At 37.5% G+C, this 21,365-nt stretch overlaps 2 protein-coding genes and 1 non-coding gene across 4 annotated transcripts; 2 read left to right on the plus strand and 1 right to left on the minus strand.

Annotated features, from left to right (window-relative positions):
• The first annotated feature begins 729 nt into the window (after positions 1-729).
• Positions 730-11,295, plus strand: LOC147865383 (MAG2-interacting protein 2-like). 2 transcript variants are annotated; one of them, XM_087318171.1, is made up of 11 exons: positions 730-911; positions 1,398-1,446; positions 1,661-1,828; positions 3,445-3,640; positions 3,714-3,925; positions 4,019-5,063; positions 5,154-6,279; positions 6,350-6,706; positions 7,240-8,401; positions 8,515-8,765; positions 8,879-11,295. In XM_087318171.1, the coding sequence occupies exons 1-11, from the start codon at positions 816-818 to the stop codon at positions 10,955-10,957; spliced, it is 6,741 nt and encodes a 2,246-aa protein (XP_087174297.1). In that variant the 5' UTR covers positions 730-815; the 3' UTR covers positions 10,958-11,295. The 2 variants fall into 2 exon arrangements, with proteins under 2 accessions (XP_087174297.1, XP_087174298.1); XM_087318172.1 differs by having other exon boundaries at positions 1,664-1,828.
• A 1,862-nt stretch (positions 11,296-13,157) lies between these two features.
• Positions 13,158-18,986, plus strand: LOC147865384 (nudix hydrolase 8-like). Its single transcript, XM_087318176.1, has 8 exons — positions 13,158-13,325; positions 14,508-14,573; positions 17,183-17,320; positions 17,412-17,489; positions 17,791-17,841; positions 17,933-17,967; positions 18,337-18,445; positions 18,527-18,986. The coding sequence occupies exons 1-8, from the start codon at positions 13,173-13,175 to the stop codon at positions 18,734-18,736; spliced, it is 840 nt and encodes a 279-aa protein (XP_087174302.1). The 5' UTR covers positions 13,158-13,172; the 3' UTR covers positions 18,737-18,986.
• A 1,112-nt stretch (positions 18,987-20,098) lies between these two features.
• On the minus strand, positions 20,099-20,183 carry TRNAY-GUA (transfer RNA tyrosine (anticodon GUA)). The gene is given in 2 exon segments: positions 20,099-20,134; positions 20,147-20,183. It is a non-coding gene; the product is annotated as a tRNA-Tyr (tRNA).
• Positions 20,184-21,365: the final 1,182 nt, after the last annotated feature.

Genomic DNA, 21,365 nt, shown 5'->3' on the forward strand with positions numbered 1-21,365 from the left:
AGTTAATATTCTTAATCGTTTCCTTTTCGTAGTTAAAATTAATTTGATTATATACCTCAAAGTTGGTAACATTGTTTTGTGGAGGAGACCAAAAGGTCACGTGCTCAACCCTTAGCATTTTGCAAGTGGCATCAAGCAAGGAGAGATATATGGGCAGTAAAGACATGTGAGAAGTCAAGGGCTTTATTTAAACTCGCGCCCGTACGTAGTAGGTACTCGAATACCTTATTACCACAAGGGTAAGTGCGTTGATTGTCCGGAGACTGCAAGGTCATTAGTTCGATACACCAATTATGGCATGCAGTTTAGGACGAGCGAGCGAGTTATGGAGTGCAAAAGACATATTTAGGGTTTAGGGTTTAGGGTTTGTATGGAAAGCCGATGACCTTGCATTTGGCAAGCTAAATATAGCTCTGGCGCAGTTGGTGCGCCGCCCATTGTGAGACAGAATGAAAGTAGAGGAGAGAGATCAACGGGCGGCATGAACGAGAAGAGAGAGAGAGAGAGAGAGAGAGACAAGGGAGGAAATGGATTGGCAAAGGGGAAAAAACAACAACAATACAACAATAATAACGTAAGGGCATGGCGAGGAATTAAGGAAAACCATAGTATTTCTCGAAGGATTTGGAGGGGTTAGTTTCGTAAATTTCCCGAAAGTAGTAGTAGCAGTAGCAGTGGAAGCAGCAGCACTTTCCCTGTCTTCTTCTCAGAAAAGAAGCGAAGGAAGGCCATCCCTTCGCTTTCCTTCTCCGCTGCTTCCATGCCGATCGCGTCCTGATCGCAGCCGAGCTTCAGAAGAACCATCTCCCCCCGCAATGGAGGTCTCTCATCGCCTTCTTCTCCACCTCTCTCTCCACGCTTCTGCTTCATGCGACCCTCCTCCTGTTCCCCCCTCTGTCGAAGATCTCAAGGTAAGTTTCGTTCGTTCGTTCGTTCTTCCTTCCTTTCCTCCCCCCTCCATTCTCTGTCGTCAATTCTTTCTTCTTCATCTTCGATGATCATCACTCTGTACCACCACACTGAAGACCGCAAGGTTAGTTCTATTCCTTTCCCCCCTCTTCTTGTACAGGATTTCACCTAATGTATTTGGTTAGCGGGTTGTGTGATAACACAGAAAATCGCAGATCCAAGGCTCAAACGTTTATCTTTCTTCTCCTCTTCCCATTATAGCCTTTCTTATATGTCTTTTATTGCTTCTAAGGTTATTTTATCCTATCTCGTTGATAACTGATTTATAAGTAGTTAGATAAATCTTCGTTTTTCCTTGTCTGGAATGGTGGTTTCCGATTAGATCATCAACCTCTTCTGAAACTTTGCTGTACTGACATGTGTATTTCTTATTATTAAACAGACGAGAAAGTATTTTTTTTTTCTGATGACGCAAACTACTTTTGCAGGACTCTTCATTGCGTAATCCGAGTTTTTTTTCTGGAAAGATCATAGCTGGTAGGTCATCAATCTCTTCTTGAATCTGTCTTTCTCTCCGTATTTCAGAAATAACTAAATGGCAATTGATACGAAACAAAAATATTTTTGATGAAAAATAATTCAAAAGCAGAAATATATTTGACGAAAAAATAGAAAACAATGAAAAAGTTATGAAACAGAAGGATTTATATGAAGAAAATACAGCCTCAGAAGCATTTGTGATTAAATCCAGCAGGTTTGGGACAATGGTGGAGGGGTCAGAAAGAGATAAGATTGCAGCAACCAAGGCAATATTTTGTTGCTTCGGATGATGGAAATCATGTAGCAGTTATAGATGGATTCAATATAACATTTCTCTCTAGAGAGAATGACTTTGCAAATGCAGTAGGAACCAGCACAAGTAAGCATCAAGGCATTTCTTCTGTGTGTAATAATCAGCTATACATTTCTTAATAATATTAAGGTGTAAATGAGGTTGTGCTCCATCAATACAAATTCAACATGAAAAAGAAATTGCTTATAGATATTACTTTGTAAATGAGGTGTCACTTTTCTTTCCTCAGTATAAATTCGATGGGATGATCCATTTCTTTTGTGTATGATCACCTACTTTCTTATTAATGGTATGATTTGGGTACAAAAAATGACGTCTCTTTGTGTGTGTGATCTCAAATATCACAGCGTAAATGAGGCATGAAAATATGCATTGCGTGAGTCATCAATACAAATTAATACATTCTTCTGGGTGTATAATCAGCCACTTCTGTCTTGTATACATAGGTGTGAGAGTCAGTGCTATATCAAATATGTATCGACTTAGCTTTCATTATGTATATAATCAGCTATTTTTGTCAATCATACTGCTACATGAATGAGCTGTGATAATCAGTGTTATGAGGAAATTTTAACTTTTTAAAGGTCAATGAGAAATCCTTTATCTCCTGGATATATAAGATGTGAGAATGGATGTTTTATATCAGTAAATTCCTGAGGACTTTTGTTCTATGAGGTAATTTGACTGGGTAGCTAGATAGTAATCCTGAGCACCTGCATAGGTGTAGTTAACAATTGGCAACGGTTCGGTTTGGTTCGAGAGTGTCCAAACGGAACCGTTTAAAATTTTTGAAACCCGAACCAAACCGAGCCCCAAAACCATTAGGTAAAAATCTAAACGGTTAAACCATTAAACCATTAAACCGCTAAAACTGCGGTTTAGTGGTTCGTTTTCGGTTTCAACTTAGGTCGAAATTCAAAATTTAAAATTAATTTTTTTCACTATTTCAAAATTTAAAGATTTTTCCTGAAATGTGAGAATTAGGCTTAAAAATGAAAAGGTTGTTTAAAAAAAATCAAAAAAAATTAAAAAACCATCAAACAGTTAAACCAAACCGATCCGTTCACCCCCAAACTGAACCAAACCATTAAAAAAAACTTGAACCTGAACCGAACCAAACCATTTTTACCGTTAAACCGTTGTTGATTGTTAGGTGTAGTCTACCTGTTAATCCACTTTCTTCATTATTCTAGTGCTCTATATTGCATATATGGTATAGGTGGACAAGTGCAATTTGGAGAACCTATTTAAACCAAAAATTTTGTTGGTGAACTTCACTATTGGTTGGTCAATGTGCTTCGTACTCATTGTTCCCCAGTATGATGGCTGATGCATCAGATTGTTCCAAGAAGAAAATGTTGGCATAGTGTTTCATTCATGTAGATGTTCAAAATTTAAGCTTATATAGTTTCCAAGTATTTGGCATGCAATATATTTTTTCAAAAAATGTTGTTGGTTCTGGAAATACTCTAGTGAAGCTCACCGTGGTAGACATATGAAGGTGCCTGAATCAGAAGAATGTTAACACTCTTCTTCCAATTTATAGAAGGCATTTGAATGTGATGCTGCGTAGGAATTTGTTTAGAGAAGCTTGTTTATAATCTCATTGTAGCATGCAATTAACAATCATAACAAACTTCTGGCACATCAAGGTGAACTGTTCGATGCATGTGATAATGTAGGTACTTCAGAGGCTGGATATGTTGTTTATGGAGTTTGGCTAGGGGCGTTGGATATATTTGCTGTATTGACAAGCTGTAAACTAATTGTCATGCTTAGTAGTAGTGGGAGAGAGCTTGCGAGAATCTCTCTGCAATGCTGGAAATCCAGTGGACATGCTCTTGGAATGTTCATAAAACAGTCTTCAACCTCGGGAAGGTGATGCTCGTCAACATTTTAAGTTGATAAACTTTAGTTTGGTGCACATTAACACAAGTTTCATGTATGTCAGATATAGTTTAGCAGTTCTTTCATCTGATTGCAATGTCTATCACGTTCAATGTGGGCATGAGGGATTCACTTCAGCAAATCCAAGGATGATTTCATATTCTTCTTTGAAAAAGATGTATCCATGGGGTTTGCTTTGCCACGACCTCAATTCTGAGAAATCAATCCTAGCAGTTGCTGGTTTATCAACTGGCAGCAATATTTCAAAATCTGCTGGTGAGTTTTAAACTGAGGGACTCTTCATTTTCTTGAAAAATCAATTTCTACTCTGAAAAGTTCTACAACTGATCCATCCCTACCATGCAATAGGATGCTACTGCCTGTCCCTGTGGAAAATCCAAGATTTTTGGGACTCATTGGAGCTGCTCGGATCTACAGATATAATGACTGATTCTCCAATCATGCCATCTTTTTCACCACTGAAGCTGGTAATGTCACCTTCTTGTCATTATGTAGGGCTAATAGAGTCACGAGCAAGGCTTCGGTTAGTGTGTGTGCAACAAGCTCAGGGATGGACACTTCAGGAGATCCAAATCACTAAAAATAATGACCATCGCTTAGTTGACACGATGATTGAAACTAAAGATATACTGGAGAAGTCTGTTGGAAAGAAAGAAGATTCAAACTTTTCTTATTTCGAAGTAGCGTCAGAGCCCACATCAAAAGAAGGATTTATGTCAGAAAGCCTACATGTAAAAGGAGCTTTCTGGTGGTCAAACAATGCCATTTTTCTTCTCAATGAAGAGGGCTCATTGTTTATGATGTCTCTACCTGAACTCCAGATATCTTCAAAATTTGTTGGAGGTTTTTCATGTGATGAACTGCAAATAGTTCATGGCAAAAGGAGGTGTATCTTTCTTTTAGATAACATGCAATATGAGACAAGGACATTAAATGAAGTGCCCCAAACAAGTCAAAAATCTGAAAACACTGGTTGGAGACTTCTTTCATTACGTGAACACACAGTGCCTGAACTTTTTGAAGAGTTATTGCAGAATGGAAAGTTCGATTTTGCACTCTCATTGGCAGGGACCTATGATCTTGAAAAGGAGAAGGTTTATAAAAGGCGATGGCTGTCTTCTAGCTATGAGCTGAAAGATATAGAGGAGAATCTTCCTAAAATTCAGGATACGAAATGGCTTCTAAAAGAATGTTTGCAAAGAATATGTCCAAGCATGGAAGCAATGAATGGTCTCCTACAACATGGGCTTCATGTTCTTGATCTACTTCTGGGTTCCCACAGTTTTAAACACATGATACAAGATTCTTGGATTGGAGAGCTATGCTTGAAACGAATCCGGATTTTGCAGTACAGTGATAGGCTTGAAACATACCTCGGTTTAAGCATGGGCAGGTGTACTTATGCATAGAAGCTGAAGTTTACTTTGCGTTAGATTTGTGCGAACTTGTTAAATTACTAATGCGAGTATCTGCTATTGAATAGGTACAACTCAAAGGATTATAAAATCTTCAGATCGGCACGGCTTCCTGATGTTGCACTAAGCTTAGCAGGTTCAGGAAAAATAGGATCATTGTACTTGCTGTATAAACACCATATGTACTCTCTAACCCCTTTCCTTCTGAAGATATTAGATGCTATTCCTGAAACTATAGGTCCTCATACATATGATAAACTACTACCGCAGCTGGTTCCACCACAGCCTTATATCCCTGGCCGGGAAAGAGACTGGGTAGAGGATGAGGGCATTGTAAATATTATTGAAAAACACAAGGATGATGAAATAGTTTCTGTAGTAGGCCTACGCGAGAGCACTGAATATTTGGTGAAAGCATGTATAGGGTTTGCGTGGCCTTCAGAAGAAGAGATGGATGAATGGTATAGAAGACGTGCAACTGAGATAGATTATGTCAGTGGACAACTTGAGAATGTTTTAACGTTGCTAGACTTGGGCAAACAAAAGGGATTTGTGAGCTTAGAAAGTATTTGGGAGGATATATCAACCTTGCACTGGGTCACATACAATAGCAACGAGGACATAACCGTCAATGTGAGTCTGCAAAACTGGCAGCAGATGTCTGATTATGATAAGTTTAAATATATCATGAAGGATGTAAATGAAGCAAATATCTTGGATAGGCTAAAGGAGCAAGCTAGTTCTTTCATGAATCGTAAAACTGTTGCTAATAATCATCAACAAGAAGAGGATTTATTGCTTGTAAAATGGTTGAAGGATATTGCTCAGAATAATCAGCTGCAAATCTGTGATGTTGTAATGGAGGCATGTAAGGTTACAGGCTGTAATGAGTTTTTTGGCTCAGAAATCGAATGCATCAAGGCCGGTTTAGATTGTGTCTACATTTGTAGCAGAACAGATCAGTGGGATTTAATGATGTCAATTTTATCAAAACTTTCATCCTTATGCTTACTTTCACAATCAAATAACCAAACAGATCAACGCCGTGGTGATGAGCATTTCATGAAAGATGTTCGTGAAGGAGCTTGGGGAGGATCAGGATTATCTATGAAAGGGGAGCATATTGCTCTTAACAGAAAAATTCAACAGGCCATTAACCATGTTGAAGCTGGAAGGTTACTATCACAATACCAGGTAGTACAATTCATTGCTAATATTTCAGGTAAACATGTTTTTGTCTTATTGCACCATTGTTGGGCTACAGGTACCAAAGGCCATAGGGTTCTTTGAGGCCACACAGGATGAGAGGGGTGTGAAACAGCTTATTATCCTAATGCTAAGCAAATTCAGTCGTCGCCAGCCAATGCGATCAGATGCAGAGTGGGCTTCCATGTGGGATGATCTGCAGAGGCTTCAATCTAAAGCATTTACTTTCTTGAATAAGCAGTTTCTTTTTTTAGAGTACTATAGGGGCCTTCTTAAAGCAGGAAAATTCTCTCTAGCAAAGTCTCAATTACGATCTGTAGGAAACAGTCTACTATCACGGGAGAGAGCAGAATCAATCATTATTCAAGCCGCAAGAGAATACTTCTATTCGTCCTCGAGTTTGGATTCACCAGAGGTATGGCAATTGCAATTGTTTTTTACCTGCGTCTATATCAAAAGGAGCTTAACTTGTAGTAGCAGTGGCAATGCTAAAACTACAATGACCGTGTCAAGTTAATGACCTCTTGTATCTCTTCCCTTTAGTTACACTTTTTGGTATCTGGTTTATAGATTTTTACTATCTAATTAGAATTGTTGTCGTGATAATGACAACCAACAATAATACCGAGTGGCAATTTCAATTGGTTATTTTCTATATGTTAATGGATCAATGAATCTATGAGACAACAGATATATATCATAATAGAAAACTCTCTTTCTTTACTAGTTTTATCTCGGATTATTTTGATATTATAAGAGTGTATCCTCCATCGGACATGGACATTCCAAATCTGGAACCTTGTCATATCTTCTATCAGTGACGAGTTGTTGATAGTCATTTGGCCATCATCAGGGGATTTTTCTTCTTGTTTTTACAATTAACTTGTTGGCGTTTAGCATGACACAAGGATAAAATGTACTGATTGATGCGTTGATATACTGATACAGATTGAGAAAGCTCGGATGTGTTTGAATCTTATGCAAGACAGCAAAACCATTACTGCTGAAATGGATGTCATAGATGCCATTACCATAAAACTACCTGCCCTTGGTGTCTCTTTAATTCCTATGCAAGTCAAACAGGTAAAAGACCCCATGGAGATTGTCAAGAAGGCTTTGATTAGCAGCAGTTCAGATGGAAACTTGAGGGTGGAGGATGTTCTGGATATAGCAAGGTCATTAGGAATAAATAGCGATGAACACATTGCAATGGTAGAAGAAATGATTGCACGAGAATCAGCAGCATCAGGGAGAATCAGTTTAGCTCTTGACCTCTGCCTTCAATTAATGAAACGAGGCCATGGCCCGATATGGGATCTGTGTGCTGCCCTTGCCAGGGGACCAGAGGTAGAAGGGATAACCTTGCAGTTACGAAAAGAGCTTCTTGGTTTTGCCCTAAGCTACTGTGATGAGGTTTCAGTTTGGCAGCTTCTCAACACTTGGAAACAGATTGACCTTTCCAAGCGATGCATTGAAATCAGGAAGGTATCTACATCTTTGAAGGATTCTCCCCATATTTATGATGCAGAGATTCCTTGGGATGAAGATAAAATACAAACCATGCAAGAGGGAAGTAAATTACTATGCAAGGTAACACAAGAATTTAATCAGGGTGCTGGAGATGAGACATTTTTATCGAAGGAAAGGAAGAAAATTTTACCTGGCCTCTGCATAAGAATGCCTTGGCTTTTGCAAGCTGCTGGAATGGAATCAACTGGTGATGTTACCTGTAAGCAGCATGATGATCTGACTTTGAAGTCAGTGTCTACCATTCTTCTTGGACTTGCTCGTACAAATCAGATCCCTAGAGATGAACTAGTGTGTTACCTTGCCCATGCTGCAATGCTTGAGATTTCAAAGGACAATAAAAGTCTTGTTGGCTGTGGCTACCTTTTGAACCTTGCAAATTATCAGCAAGCTGTTGAGCTTTTAGACAAGGAATTCAAAAAGAGAAGAGAACTGAAAGAAACATGCAAGATTATGAGGTTCGGTTTGATGTATGGCATCTTACAGTATGCATTGACAAATCCAAACCACAGTGTGAAACACAGAAGAGAGAAGTTGTTGATGTCATTAAGACAATCTAAACATGATGTGGTTTCTGATGAAGGCATGTTATTATGATAAATGCGATTCATTTTCATTAGGTGCTTTCTTTTTAGCTGTTTTTGAAGCCAGTTACCTCACGAAACTCTGAGTAAGTACTACCTTTTGCTTTTGTAGGACCCTTGGAAGGGAATGTATCTGACTCCATGAACATTTTCTGGAAGCGATGGCAATCTAACATCTTGCATAAGCTTAGTCTAACTGAGCACGCTGTGGAGCTTGAACCATATGTTACAAACTTTAAATTGGATCAATTTGTGGGTGGTGATGAAGATTATGTAAAACATGTCATCCAATCATTTGTAGACTCGGCAAAAGTATTGAAGAATTCTGAGCCTCTGAATGCTAGCAAAGTTGATCGTTATCAGGTGTTCCTGTGCTATCAAATATACAATTGCATAGACTTGCCTCTTCTCAAGGGCCACATGCTTCTAACATTTTCTAACTTCTCACAATTATGTGTTGCTGATCATCTTTGCAGGCTGCAGGCTCACTTTCCTGTGTCAAAATGAAAGATTTAAGTGATGGAGATATCAAATTAAGCATGAACGCCTTGGTGGATAGTTACCAAATTTTGAAGAAATACATTAGGTACCTTGGTTGGAAAGACAAGTGGATAGCTATGGAAACACTCTTTTGTGTTGCTACTAGGAGTTTCCTAAAAGATGAGGAGGGGTACCATGTACAAAGTTTGTGTTCTTTGCTCAATTTCTGGGTGGTGGTATTTACTGATAGTCTAGAGGGTGTAGAAAAATATCCTGAGGATGATATCTCAAGAGAGGTTACAGAATCCCTATCAGATATGAGAAGTTGTTGTCAAACTTTTGTGAAACTAATTGAGAAGAATACTATCAATATGTCACAAGCTCAGGCAGTGGTTGATAAGCTTCCAAACCTAGTCAAATGTGGTGGAATCAGGGAGAGGTTCCTCAAGGCAATGGTATCATCTGGGTGTGCTTTTCAATCTGTTGTTCTTGTTCAGCACAATGCTATTCAAGACTTGAAAAGTATGATTGTCAATTGTAGTATCACAAAGACTAGTGATATTCCTAACATCTACATTCAAGTGATAAGCTCATCAATTATAGCATGTGATGCCAAATGTTTTGATGAATTCCAGCTTCAGCTTGAACCTGTGATTAAAGCTGTATCATCATTGGGCACCAATTCTGAGATGGATAATGGAAACCTAAATTATCCATTGAAAGAAGCTCGCACCTCTGTGTGGAAGTCGTTAACTAATCATGCAGAGAATCGAGCTCTTTCTTCTAATTTAAGAGTTTGGCTGTTGAAGCTTCGTGAAGCTATTGTTTCTGAGAGCAAGGAGATTCCTGCATCCAATCATTTTGATGTTTACCTACAAAAGCATGCAATAACATGGATCGGATGGGAGCCGACCACTGTTGGTGTGGAGAAAAATTCCTCTGTCCAACAAACTATAGCCGCGCTGAAATCTACAGAACTTGTATCTTCTTTTTGGCAAGATGTTGATGTCAAAGTGGAGGATCTTGATTCAGTGGACAGGGCAACCACTGTTTTCAATGTTTTTGCAGACAGGGTTAATGTTGTCGAGCATGCAATTTTGCTAGTACGGTTGTTGGAAGGATGGAGAGATATTTTTGGGTGGGAAGCATATTCTAATGAAGGAGTTGGAACAGCAGAGACCATGACAATAACCCAAGAGGGGATTGGGAGCTTGAATGCTGAATGGGGCCAAGCTGATGGTTGGGATGATGAGTGGGAAGATTACGAGGAGAAGTCCGTAGAGACTGGTAGTTTTGTTAATAATTGTGTACACATGCTTCATGAATGCTGGAAGATTGCCTTTAAAAAGCTAGCATGTTATGGAGATTTAGAGAATATTCTTCAGTCTCTTGACAAGACACAACCAGCAAGTGGAAGGAGTCTTCTCACTGAGCAAGGCAGTCTTGAGGTAGTGAATTGCTTTGCTGAGGAAAGCCCAAATTCAGCTCTAAAAGTGTCTTTGCTTTTGCCATTTGAGAGTGTTCGAAATTATGCCCTCGAAAATTTTGACAGAAAGTTAAAGAGTGTTGTTATAGAAGGCAAGGTGATCAATAACAGTTGTCTATCAGAAAAGGGAACAATATATATTGATGAATGTCTTCTCACACTTGTTTTGGCATCAGGACATGTTGCCATATGGGCAGACAACCCCAAATTCTCTACATCGTTTTGTCTACTATCAGCGTCAGTCACCTCCACTGTTCTGAACGCTTCACTTTCTTCATCTCGTTTTGCACTTGATGTCATATTGCCATCTTATATAGCCAGCTTAGTTGTAACAAGTCAATATGCAGTTGCAAGTGCCTTGATATTGCAACTTATGAGGATCCATCCATCACTGATGACCTGGAATGCTGCATTTATTGCACTCGAACAGTTTTTGAAGGTGAGAAGATCACAGTTATTCGATAAATCTGATATCACTTCCGACAAACTTGGATCATTAACATGTATATGCAATAATGTGAGCCATCTTCAATGCAACGTAGGCAATAAAATAGAGTCAGCTCTGAAGGTTATGGCAAATATGTTGTGACAATCTTCAATTGAAGTGTTCATTGGGGCATGTGTATTCTCTTTTCTCTGTTGAAACATAATGATGTCTTGCCTTCCACATGGAGATGTAATGATGGGTTGCATTTAAGAGTAGGTGCCTGCATTCTAGTTTCATTTATTCACCATCTTGTGGATGTATTTATTTGTACATATGTAACTACTGAACAAGTTTGAGGTTGCAAGAAATCTCCCCTCATGGAAGTTACCATTCAGATTCATTTGTTAACACATTTTTGAGGTCAGGTAAGGGCTTGCAGCTGAAATGACGAACATCTGTATCTTGCACCTGACCATAATAAAGTCAACTTTCTTGGTAAATTTTGCACCTGGTCACAATAAAAGCCAGTTTCTCAATTGTTTTTTCATCTGAACATAATAAAAGCCAGTTTTCCAGTAATGTTTGCATCATCTTGTCACTTGTGGTAGGCGTGTTGCAAAAGTATTGACCTGGAAGAGTATCTTCTATCTATATATTGCATCATCCACATCATAAATGATAGTCCAATGACCTTCAGTTTTGCACTTGTGATAAGGAACATGAACAACTAGTTATAACCAAACTCCATAGGCAATGCTGGGTGGTGAGAGGCAAGGTAGTAATAGTAAAGAAATGAAGATGGACTAATAATTGTGTCCTAACATACTTGATTTTATGCATTATGAGCTGTTTGATATGAGCTACAAATTTCCTACACCCATCCTACCGCTGCACTTCAGTAGTTGCTAATGGATGTAGGGCATGAAGATGTTGGTATTGATGTGAATTTCTGTCTAGAAAATAAAGTGCAACAAGACACCATTAAGCTAGCTTTGTTGCAATTAAATTTGATTTCATGTCTCATGAAATAACCAATTGTAGCTTCCTTGCCCAAAATATTCTTTTGCTAACAGATGCATTACACACCATAGTATCACAACTGTACTACATAGTCCAAACTTCCATACGAGAACAGGAAGAAATAAAATCACTTGCAGATATTGTTCCTTTCTCACATTTAGAGGGTTTTTATGAATCACTAAGTGATATGAATGATTTGGTGACCTTATTTGCTAAACTCAAGCAATTAAGTATGATAAAAAGAGATGTATGATCTGAATGGAATTGAAGGAATTCAGGAATTAGAAATAACAACAACTAGGGCCTGAATTTGATGGGTTAGCATTAAAGTTTTTTGACGGGCATTTTTTAAAGATGTATGTCATATGACATGAGAGTGCAAAAGCTAACATGTCATTTGAAATACAAATTTTAATAATGAAAAGCTCTATATAATGCTTCATTGTTATACATTTCATTACTATAGAAAGTACACAAAGATGCACAAATAAACATACCTCACAAAGATAATATAAAACTAATTTGTATTTCCTTTCCATCTATTTTGTATTTTGTAGCTGATATGCTTTTTAAAAGTAATGGAAGGATATATTTTTTTGAAAAGAAAAGATAATGAAATGCCTAAAATAAATATTGTGTTAAATGTTTTTACTAATAAGTATGAAAAAAAGGTTAGTGAAATATTTTGTTTTAACTTAAAATTTTAGGTAAGTAAACAATTTAGTTTTAACTTAAAACTTAAAACATTAAAATCAAACCTAGAGTTTACACTCTCAAGAGTATTTAATAAAGGTTATTGTTTAAAATTTCAACTAATATTATTAGTAAAGAATAAAAGAATATATATAATTACATATATGATGATGAATCATGATGATGATGATATTATTTTTAGCGTGTTATAAAAAACATATAATTTTTTAGAAGAAAAAACATATACATAGTATAAATATATTATTATACACACATTATAGTATCTATAATAAGTGACATATTGTGAAATGCACATAAAGAGATCAAAACGAGCCACATGCACACCACAATATGTATGTATATAATGGAAAATAGAATTTTGGGATGTCAAATCGACATGCATAATTTGTAATTTGTAATTTGTAGGGGCCTCTCACATAGAAAATGGGAATTTATATGTACTTTATATGTGAAAAGCGAATATATAATATACATATATTGAATTACAGACCAAAAGCAAGAGAAGCGTGTGAATTTAATGCTCCCTTTGGTGGTGCTAAGAGCCTCTTTCTCTCTCAGACAGATTCTGTATCTCCTGTGTCGACGACAATGCTTTTTAGATAAATGCCAAAATGCTTCCTTTGTTTGTCCTTTAACGTGGATCATGGACTCCTGTAGCTCACACGAAGATCCGCTGATCTTCACAGGCACTGAAGATAGCTATGGTGGCTTCATCGTCAATTCAGCTGACTTCCCTACCGTTCCTTCTCACTTCATCGAGCGTCTCAGAGTATCTATGGATCACTGGAGAGCAAAGGTACACGTGTATGTATGTGTGTGTGTGTGTGAGAGAGAGAGAGAGAGAGAGAGAGAGAGAGAGAGAGAGAGAGAGAGAGAGAGAGAGAGAGAGAGAGAGAGATTCCTTACATGCCCAGTTTGTCAGAGCCAACTTGGGGCATTGTTAACTGCGAAGATTTTGGCACCCTTTTTGTGGATTTTCACTCAAAGATCTATAACTTTACCCTCCCCATCGCATAAGCTGGTGTTTGATACCCTTAGGCATTGGAGACTACTGTACAATTAGAGAGGGAAATGGGTTAACTTCTTTTAAGAGACCTGAACAGCCCACTAGACCGAATGAGAGACCATGTCTTAAAACGTGGTCTCATTTTTTTGAAGAACTAACCCATATAGATATAACTCAATTACTAAAACTGCCTACAGTATCAAATAATCTCATCCTTTAAGCACTTAAGATTCTGAGCCTGGATGGACTGAAACTTCTGCCTTTGAAATATCACCAACATGAGCTGAACAAGTATGTAGAGGTCTTGAAGTGAGAAAAGCACCAGAGGTGTAAAATGAACAAGTATGGCAGCTGGTATTGTATCTTCTTGCTTGGGCACTATGTCAAATATCTTAATTTCTTGCCCACCTGCTCTGTTCTCTTCACTGATGATTGGGAGTGTAGCCTTATAATCTGGAGTAGAGATATGACTCTCAAAGTGTCATGGTCTACATTTTCACCAATTTCTTAGCCCTAATATGGAGCTAATGTATCATGACCAAGCATAAATCCATTAATTCCACACATGGCATCATGTATAAACATCATTTGTTGAGTGGTAAATATCTGACTCCACGTTGAGGCAATTTATGTTCTGGAAGAGTAGAGTTTACTTGTGCATTTATCTTAATTACATTGCATTAACTGAAGCATTGAAAAACAAGAATTATGGCATGCACTATCTATAAATAAGAATGTCTATTCTGGTATTTAGCGAGTAAATTACTCCCCTTTAAATGTTGTAATCAAAATTTCAAATTAATAATTTAAAATTTATCCTGTATGCAGTATTTTATGTCCAGATACTTTTCACACACACACACACACACACACACCCCTCCTTGATGTGAAGTCTATGATATTGAAATATAGAGTTTTTGTTTGCTGCATAATGTGTCAGATTTGTTCGATTAAATGTTTGGTTTCTTGCAGTCGTTTAGAGGGATATGGCTGAAGCTACCGATTAAGAATTCAAACCTTGTCCATCCTGCTGTGGAGGTAAAGTAGTTCTTTAAATATAGAACATCTTTTGTTGATTTGAGTAACATATTTGAGTTGCTGGAAGAAAGAAAGAAATATTAACATCTTTTAAGAGGCCAAAATGGCCTATAAGAGCAAACAAGATATTGCATCTTAAGTGTTATCTCATCGTTGAGAACAAATCAAAATAAATAAATGTTAGTAAGTATAAAAAGTAAATAAGATAAAAAGAAACTAAAGAATCTTGTTATCGGTACATGTAAGATTCTTGAGTCATATATATTGTAATTTTTTTCTTCGAAAGATCTTTAGGATAGGTCGATCAAGAATGGAGATGTCTCTGAAGTGAGGGAAGTACCCATGATGACGGGGGATAATAGCCTTTATTTTTCGATTACAAGGTTGGTGAGATTATGGTCCATGGGGTGGGTTGGGGCCTATGTGCACAACAAATTACTATTTCCTGATCTATTGTAACGCCTTTGCGGTGTCTTGTTTAGGAACCCATTTATGTAGCCCTTGATTGGCTTGTAGCATGAGTAGAAGTGATGTGCGTAAAGAAAGTTATAGTAGTTCTTTGTTGATGAGCTTGTGTGGCTGTACTGTTGTCCTTCAATAACTTTTCCCTGTATCTCTTGGGTACTAGCAAGAAAAATTCAAAGCCTGTTGGTTCTCATATTCCATTACCTTGCTTGAGGGCCAAACCTTTGTTTAAAGAGGCAATATCTGCCTCTTATTACATAAAAAACTTTGAAGTGACAAACATAGTGTTCTTCAGATTCCACTTGCTGATGACACAATTGGTAAATTCCGTCTTCTAGAGGTATTCATGCATATCTGCCAACCTCAATCCACTTGCTGATGAAGTTCGCAGCTGTCCTATCACACTGCGCAGCGATAGAATAGATGTCCATATAAGATTGCTTGGTGATGAATCCATTCTTCAATGTGTGTAAAAAGTGTGTCTTATAGTGGGCCATCTTCGTACTAAGTGATATTTTGGGGCTGATTCATGTTATCTTGTTTTCGAAGTTAATAATATCAGTTCGGATCATTGTATTTTTTCCCACTTTGGTCATGTTTAGATGGGGACAATCCAAGCTCTATTGGATTGGGGGTAGTGCATTTATGCTTATGCCATGTGACTTGAACCATTGTTGCAATTCAGTGTACCAACAATGAATGTCTCCATGTTCAGCAAGTTGTTTTGATGACATAAGTACCAACCTTGAGTACCTTCCTTTAGGAAGCTCCAAAGCCATTGGTTATGGGTCACTAATTGTAATAATGCCTCGGTGATTATAGGGGTTGCTCCTATCTCTGCCCAGATTATATCATGGGGCGCTCATGCTTTGCTTATTATCATGCAGGCAATCGTTGAGACTAAAAGTCTCTCTAAATCTTTCCAGTTATTTGCCTTGTTAAGACTTGGTTCCAATGTTTCTACTCCATAGAGGAGTGTTGGTGTCAAAGGCTTTTTTGAAATCCACTAAGCAGCAATAAATCCTCTTATTATGGGCTCGGCCCTCCTCAATAAGGGATTGGAGGGTCAATATGTGATCCAAAGTTATGGACCCATTCCAAAAGCCTGCCTGTCCAGCTGAACGACAACCATTTTGCTCTGCCGATATACTCAATTCTGACTGTGGGATCGAGCCATATAGTTTAGCCAAGTAATCTCCAATCATGATTATCCTATAGTTGACCAGCATCATGGATCTCCACTCTTGAGGATTTACACAATGGGATTTTCTGGCCATCTAGTAGGGAAACCTTCATGCACAACTCTATTAAAGTTCTGTGCAAGCAATGGGAGCAAGATGTCATGGGCATAGATAAAGTGCTCACCTACCAATCCATCATGATCCTGGCCCTGAGGCTGCCCTTCTGTGTGCCACTAGCTACAATTTGTAGGCTGTTGGTGTCAATGACTTCCAAAACTGAGCTATCAAAGTAGACATTATAACCTTGCTTAGTGATTTGGTAGATCGAAAGTAAATTACCATATATAGTTCCATAAGATCCCCTCTTTTGATATGTATTCGCATAGAACATGAATCTATATCCCTATGCACAACATGCACTCTCTCATGGAGCTCCTTTTTGTACAACATAGCCACTCATCCTGAGCCTCTAATGTTTCCTAGTGTTTGTGGTTGAGGACGACATACTAATTCCCATTTATATCCTTGTACATTGGGGAGTTTACTAGCTATGCATTGCTGGGTCTCTGTATACCTAGCAATATCTGTGTTCTATAAGGTATCTTCAAAATACCCGACATCTGTCCTTAGAGAGCCATTGCAATTCCTTACATCGTCATGCGGCTCTCTTCTCCATAATAATGACCTTGCCATCTCTATATACAACCCATTTTCCTTCCTTTCTTGCATCGAGCACTCATGGCATGTTTTTTTTACAATGTGTCAATTGAATTGGAGTGAATCATCATCTAAATATATTTTGTCACCCTTGAGTGTGCTTCTTTTAGATAGGAAAGCTTTTTTTCTTTTGAATGCTACACACGAGGTCTTTGTGCATCACCATGCTGAGCCATTCTTTGGCTTCCGCTCAATTTTAAGTCTACATTTGTAATGATGATAAGTCTTTTGTATAATGTGTTCCAGGAGGGCTTTGTGTATCACCATGCTGAACCTGACTTCATTATTCTTACATACTGGATTCCTGAAAGTCCATCTACGCTTCCTCCTAATGCTTCTCATCAAGTTGGAGCTGGTGCAATTGTAATAAATGACAAAAATGAGGTGTATAATCACCCTTTGCTACAATATGCTGAAGATTGTTTTTCTGCATATGACAATCCTATGCCGCTAAAATCTATCAGTTTTCTCTTAGATCTTGGTTGTACAAGAACTAACGGGCCCTACAAAGGATACTGGTTTTTGGAAGGTGCCAACCGGTATGGTACACATGGTGAGCAATGGTAATAAGAAAGATTTGTTGTTGAGAAAAATAGGAAAATTTGCGGTGTGCAATTTCTTTATTGCTTAAGAAGGCACTTAAATTTATCTTCTGAATACTTACTCAAAGTTTGGTTGGAAGCATAGGCTCACATATTAAATAGGCAGTAAGTCCCGTGCTTTATGAATGACCCCACCTTTGGGTGTGGGTGTTGTAGTGATTTTTTGTTTCTCTTTCATAATATATGCTCTAATCTTGTTTGAAAAACCTAATACTTTTTAATAACCATGTATATATTGTTTTATATGGACAGGGAGAAGACATCAAGGATGGGATAGTGCGTGAAGTAGAAGAGGAAACATCTGTAAGTCATGTTATGGTTTTTTTCAGACAAAGTAGCTGGATAACGACAGAGTAGATCTTCTATTAGTTTTGATGATTGCTCTGAATAACAGGTTCAAACTGAGTTCATTGAAGTACTTGGCGTCAGGTCAGGTGTCTCAACTATCAAATGTTTCAAATCTTTCCAGTTGCACATAATTCCTGCTTTTAACCATTGTGGGAGATAGACAATACCTTGTGCATCCTAAAGGATGCTAAATAAATAGATAATGTCACTGAGAGTATAAATATAGGTATATGTAAAATGTATAATATCTTGGTGACCCTCTGATTAGGACAAGGACTCTTCGTTCTATGCTCACTTTTATTTGCAACTCATTTATGGTTTCCATTATTTGGTGCACCATCATCACTCAAATCTAGGCTTTAGTCTCAGAGAAATTCTTTCAATCTATGAATAATGGAAATGTGTTCTGAACTCGTTATGTTTATCTCCTGGTGATTTCTTTTTCTATAGGCAAGCACATGATGTTGCATTTGGCAAGTCGGATCTCTTTTTTCTTTGTGTTTTGAAACCGTTATCATCGAAAATAGTGGTGCAGGAATCTGAAATAGCAGCAGCCAAGGTATGTTATAAGTGTGAAGCACTAGCTAAGACTGTTTTATCTATGCACATGATGATGATGATGGCATTTTGTTTTGTGTAGTGGATGCATTTAGATGATTTCAAACGTCAATCAACCCTTATTAAAAGTGAGTTGGTCACAAAGTTTGTAGACATTGCAACAGCCCATCAGAAAGAGAAATACAGAGGTTTTGGGGCAACACGTCTATCTCATAATCCCCGAAGTTTCTTCTATCACAATATTCACGACATCAATGAGTTCCTTGATTCAGAACCAAACATCAGAGTATGATTTAGTATGGTATTGGATTCAATAGGATCTGAACAAGAAATGATATAGAATATGATATTTCACAACTCAGCATTTGTTTTGACAAATGCACATCTGATAATGTTGATGTTTATGAAGGATTCTTTTGCTCTCTTATGAGAGAGTATTTAATTTGTACTATGACAGCATTTTCCTAGTGTATTTTTGGATTGACCATAAAACGATTGGAGATTCTTTAATGCCAATAATACAACGAGGTTGGTTTAGACAATATGCTCATCTTGTTTTGGGCAAATTTAAGGCTAGACTTTAGCCTGGGCAAAGGTAATAACATAACAAGTAGTTGGATGTTGTAGTGTACTCCACGAATGGATATCTTTCTCACAAATACCTTACTTGAAACGTTTTTTAAAAGTTGAAAAAGTGAAGAGACTTTCTTCTTAAAGGGAGAGCATATAAAATGAGATATGTTGTACAAAATATGCTGGATACTATGATATGCATTTTACTGTAAATGTGCAATCAAGATAAACAAATTCTCTCAAAGTAGTTAGATAGATACCATGCAGAGGTAACCTTTTTGTTATTTGAACACCATAGCATATGGTCAAGCAGAGGCTCTCTAGAATTGAAAAAACCTACTTGTTACATTCAAAGGTGTATAGATCTTATTAACGACCATCCTAGTTGTCATGTTTGTATGTCAACGAGATTGAGGCATGGGGCTAACCTACTTTGGAGATTTGCAAAGCTTATTTTAAACATGTTAAACAAAGGTGTATAGATCTTATTAATGACCATCCTAGTTCTCATGTTTGTATCTCAATGACGTTGGAACGTTGGGCATGGAGTTAACCTACTTTGGAGATTTGCAAAGCTTGTTTTAATGGATCAAGATCAGAATGTTAAACATGCCCCTAATTTACATGTTTCTATGTAGAACCATAGCCATGTGTTTCAAGCTGGAGGCCCAAGGTAATATGAGGAAAAGTACATCATATTCATTAATTAGCATTGCTCTTTTCTTTTATTATCTCACCAAGTCAATGAGCGGCATGCTTATAACAAGTAATAATAAGGTTCATGCTATTTGAGAGCAATATTTTGACAATTAACATTGAGTTTCATGTGAAAACACTAGAACAATTTGCAAATAATCCAGCTCCAACGCTAGAGGCCTTTACAATCCAAATCAATGTGCCTGTGATAAGGGAAAAGGAACTCTAATGAGGACAAAATCAAGGGAACTTTAATATGATTTGTCATATAAAAGTAACCGATAAGAGAAAGAATATCTTATGATGGCAAACTTTAAACAAAAATGAGGAGAACTTGATCTGATTTGCAATGTAAAAAAGCCACCCAAAGAGGCAATCTTATGAATCCGACCTGCCGGATTCGAACCAGCGACCTAAGGATTTCAGTTTACCACTACAGTCCTCCGCTCTACCAACTGAGCTAAGGTCGGTTTTGATCTTGTTAGTTAAATAAAACTATTTAATTATTGAAATTCTATATGATGAATGCTTCATTATTTGCTCAAATTTACAAACATAGGCCCCAACTCTCTCTTTCGATTGCCATTCATCGTATCCTCAAACCCCAATGTGTTTGTTCGTCACTTTGTTGCTTCGCTATGATCAAGTCTCGATCCTCTCAATCCTTCATTATTTCTCATTGCTACACACCCTTTGTTGTTAATGTCATCAAGTCCTACCATTTGCGGTGATATTGTGGGGTTACACATTTCATTGAAAAGATAATTTGCTAGTGAACGATTCCTTGAAGTTGTTACATGCCTCAAATGAAAAGCTTGAGAACAGTATCCCAAGTCTAGGACAAGTTTGCCTTGGCTTCACAGTGCATAAAAATTGGAGGAGGTGGATCTCTTGTAATAAGAGAGATGACAATGTCACACGAAATATCCCTCTCACTAAATTGAAGGGACAAGTATACATACTTAGTCCATTGTTATTTGCTAAAATCCTCTTGCATCCTTTGTCATTGTCTTTTGCAACATGTGGTTTTATTCTACAAGACAATTAGTGGCACATGCTTTGGCTAAAAATTCCTTTATGTTTGTACAAGACTCAAAAGAAATCTTGAAAACATATGCATGTGTCCGAGGAAGTATCATCTTATCTCTTGCACTGAAACGGATTTAGAAAGTGTGAAATGGTAGAGGTCTATAATCATGAAAGGTTCAAGATTTAGACACTTGGGAGTATCTATTGGAGGTCAATGTGCCATAATATACTTGATTGAATGGATTGACAATAAGTCGGGGGACAAGTTTATGCATCGGAAAACTCAATCATGGGGATTTCATACACAACTTCAAGTAGTGCAATTTATTATGGAACCCATGATATTGTATTTTTTGCTTTCACTTCCTTGGTTTAAGAAGAGATTGTAAGCGGTGTTGTAGCCTCTTTAGTTCATTTTGTGGTAGAAGAAGGATAAGTGAGGGGTTATATGGGATCATTTGGCTACATCCAACGACTAGGTGATGGTGGTGTTTTGAATTTGGATATGCATTTGATAGATAGAAATTTTTTGTTATTGAGAGTAGTGTAACGACAAGATCAACCATGGCTTTTTATGGAAATGTATGGATGGGTTTCAAGCATCATGGCGGCAATTGGTTAAT

The sequence above is a fragment of the Azolla caroliniana genome, unplaced genomic scaffold, assembly GCF_043228905.1.
Source record: "Azolla caroliniana isolate FFs.n. ecotype wild unplaced genomic scaffold, voAzoCaro1.0.p SCAF_4, whole genome shotgun sequence".
Lineage (NCBI taxonomy): Eukaryota > Viridiplantae > Streptophyta > Polypodiopsida > Salviniales > Salviniaceae > Azolla > Azolla caroliniana.

Excerpts from the sequence above, each read along its gene's own strand:
- LOC147865383 (XM_087318171.1), top strand. The coding sequence starts at position 816 with ATGGAGGTCTCTCATCGCCTTCTTCTCCACCTCTCTCTCCACGCTTCT. Across the intron at positions 1,829-3,444 it reads TGCAGTAGGAACCAGCACAA|GTACTTCAGAGGCTGGATAT; the intron begins GTAAGCATCAAG and ends GTGATAATGTAG. Across the intron at positions 6,280-6,349 it reads GGTTACTATCACAATACCAG|GTACCAAAGGCCATAGGGTT; the intron begins GTAGTACAATTC and ends GTTGGGCTACAG.
- LOC147865384 (XM_087318176.1), top strand. The coding sequence starts at position 13,173 with ATGGACTCCTGTAGCTCACACGAAGATCCGCTGATCTTCACAGGCACT. Across the intron at positions 14,574-17,182 it reads TTGTCCATCCTGCTGTGGAG|GAGGGCTTTGTGTATCACCA; the intron begins GTAAAGTAGTTC and ends AATGTGTTCCAG. Across the intron at positions 17,968-18,336 it reads ATTGAAGTACTTGGCGTCAG|GCAAGCACATGATGTTGCAT; the intron begins GTCAGGTGTCTC and ends CTTTTTCTATAG.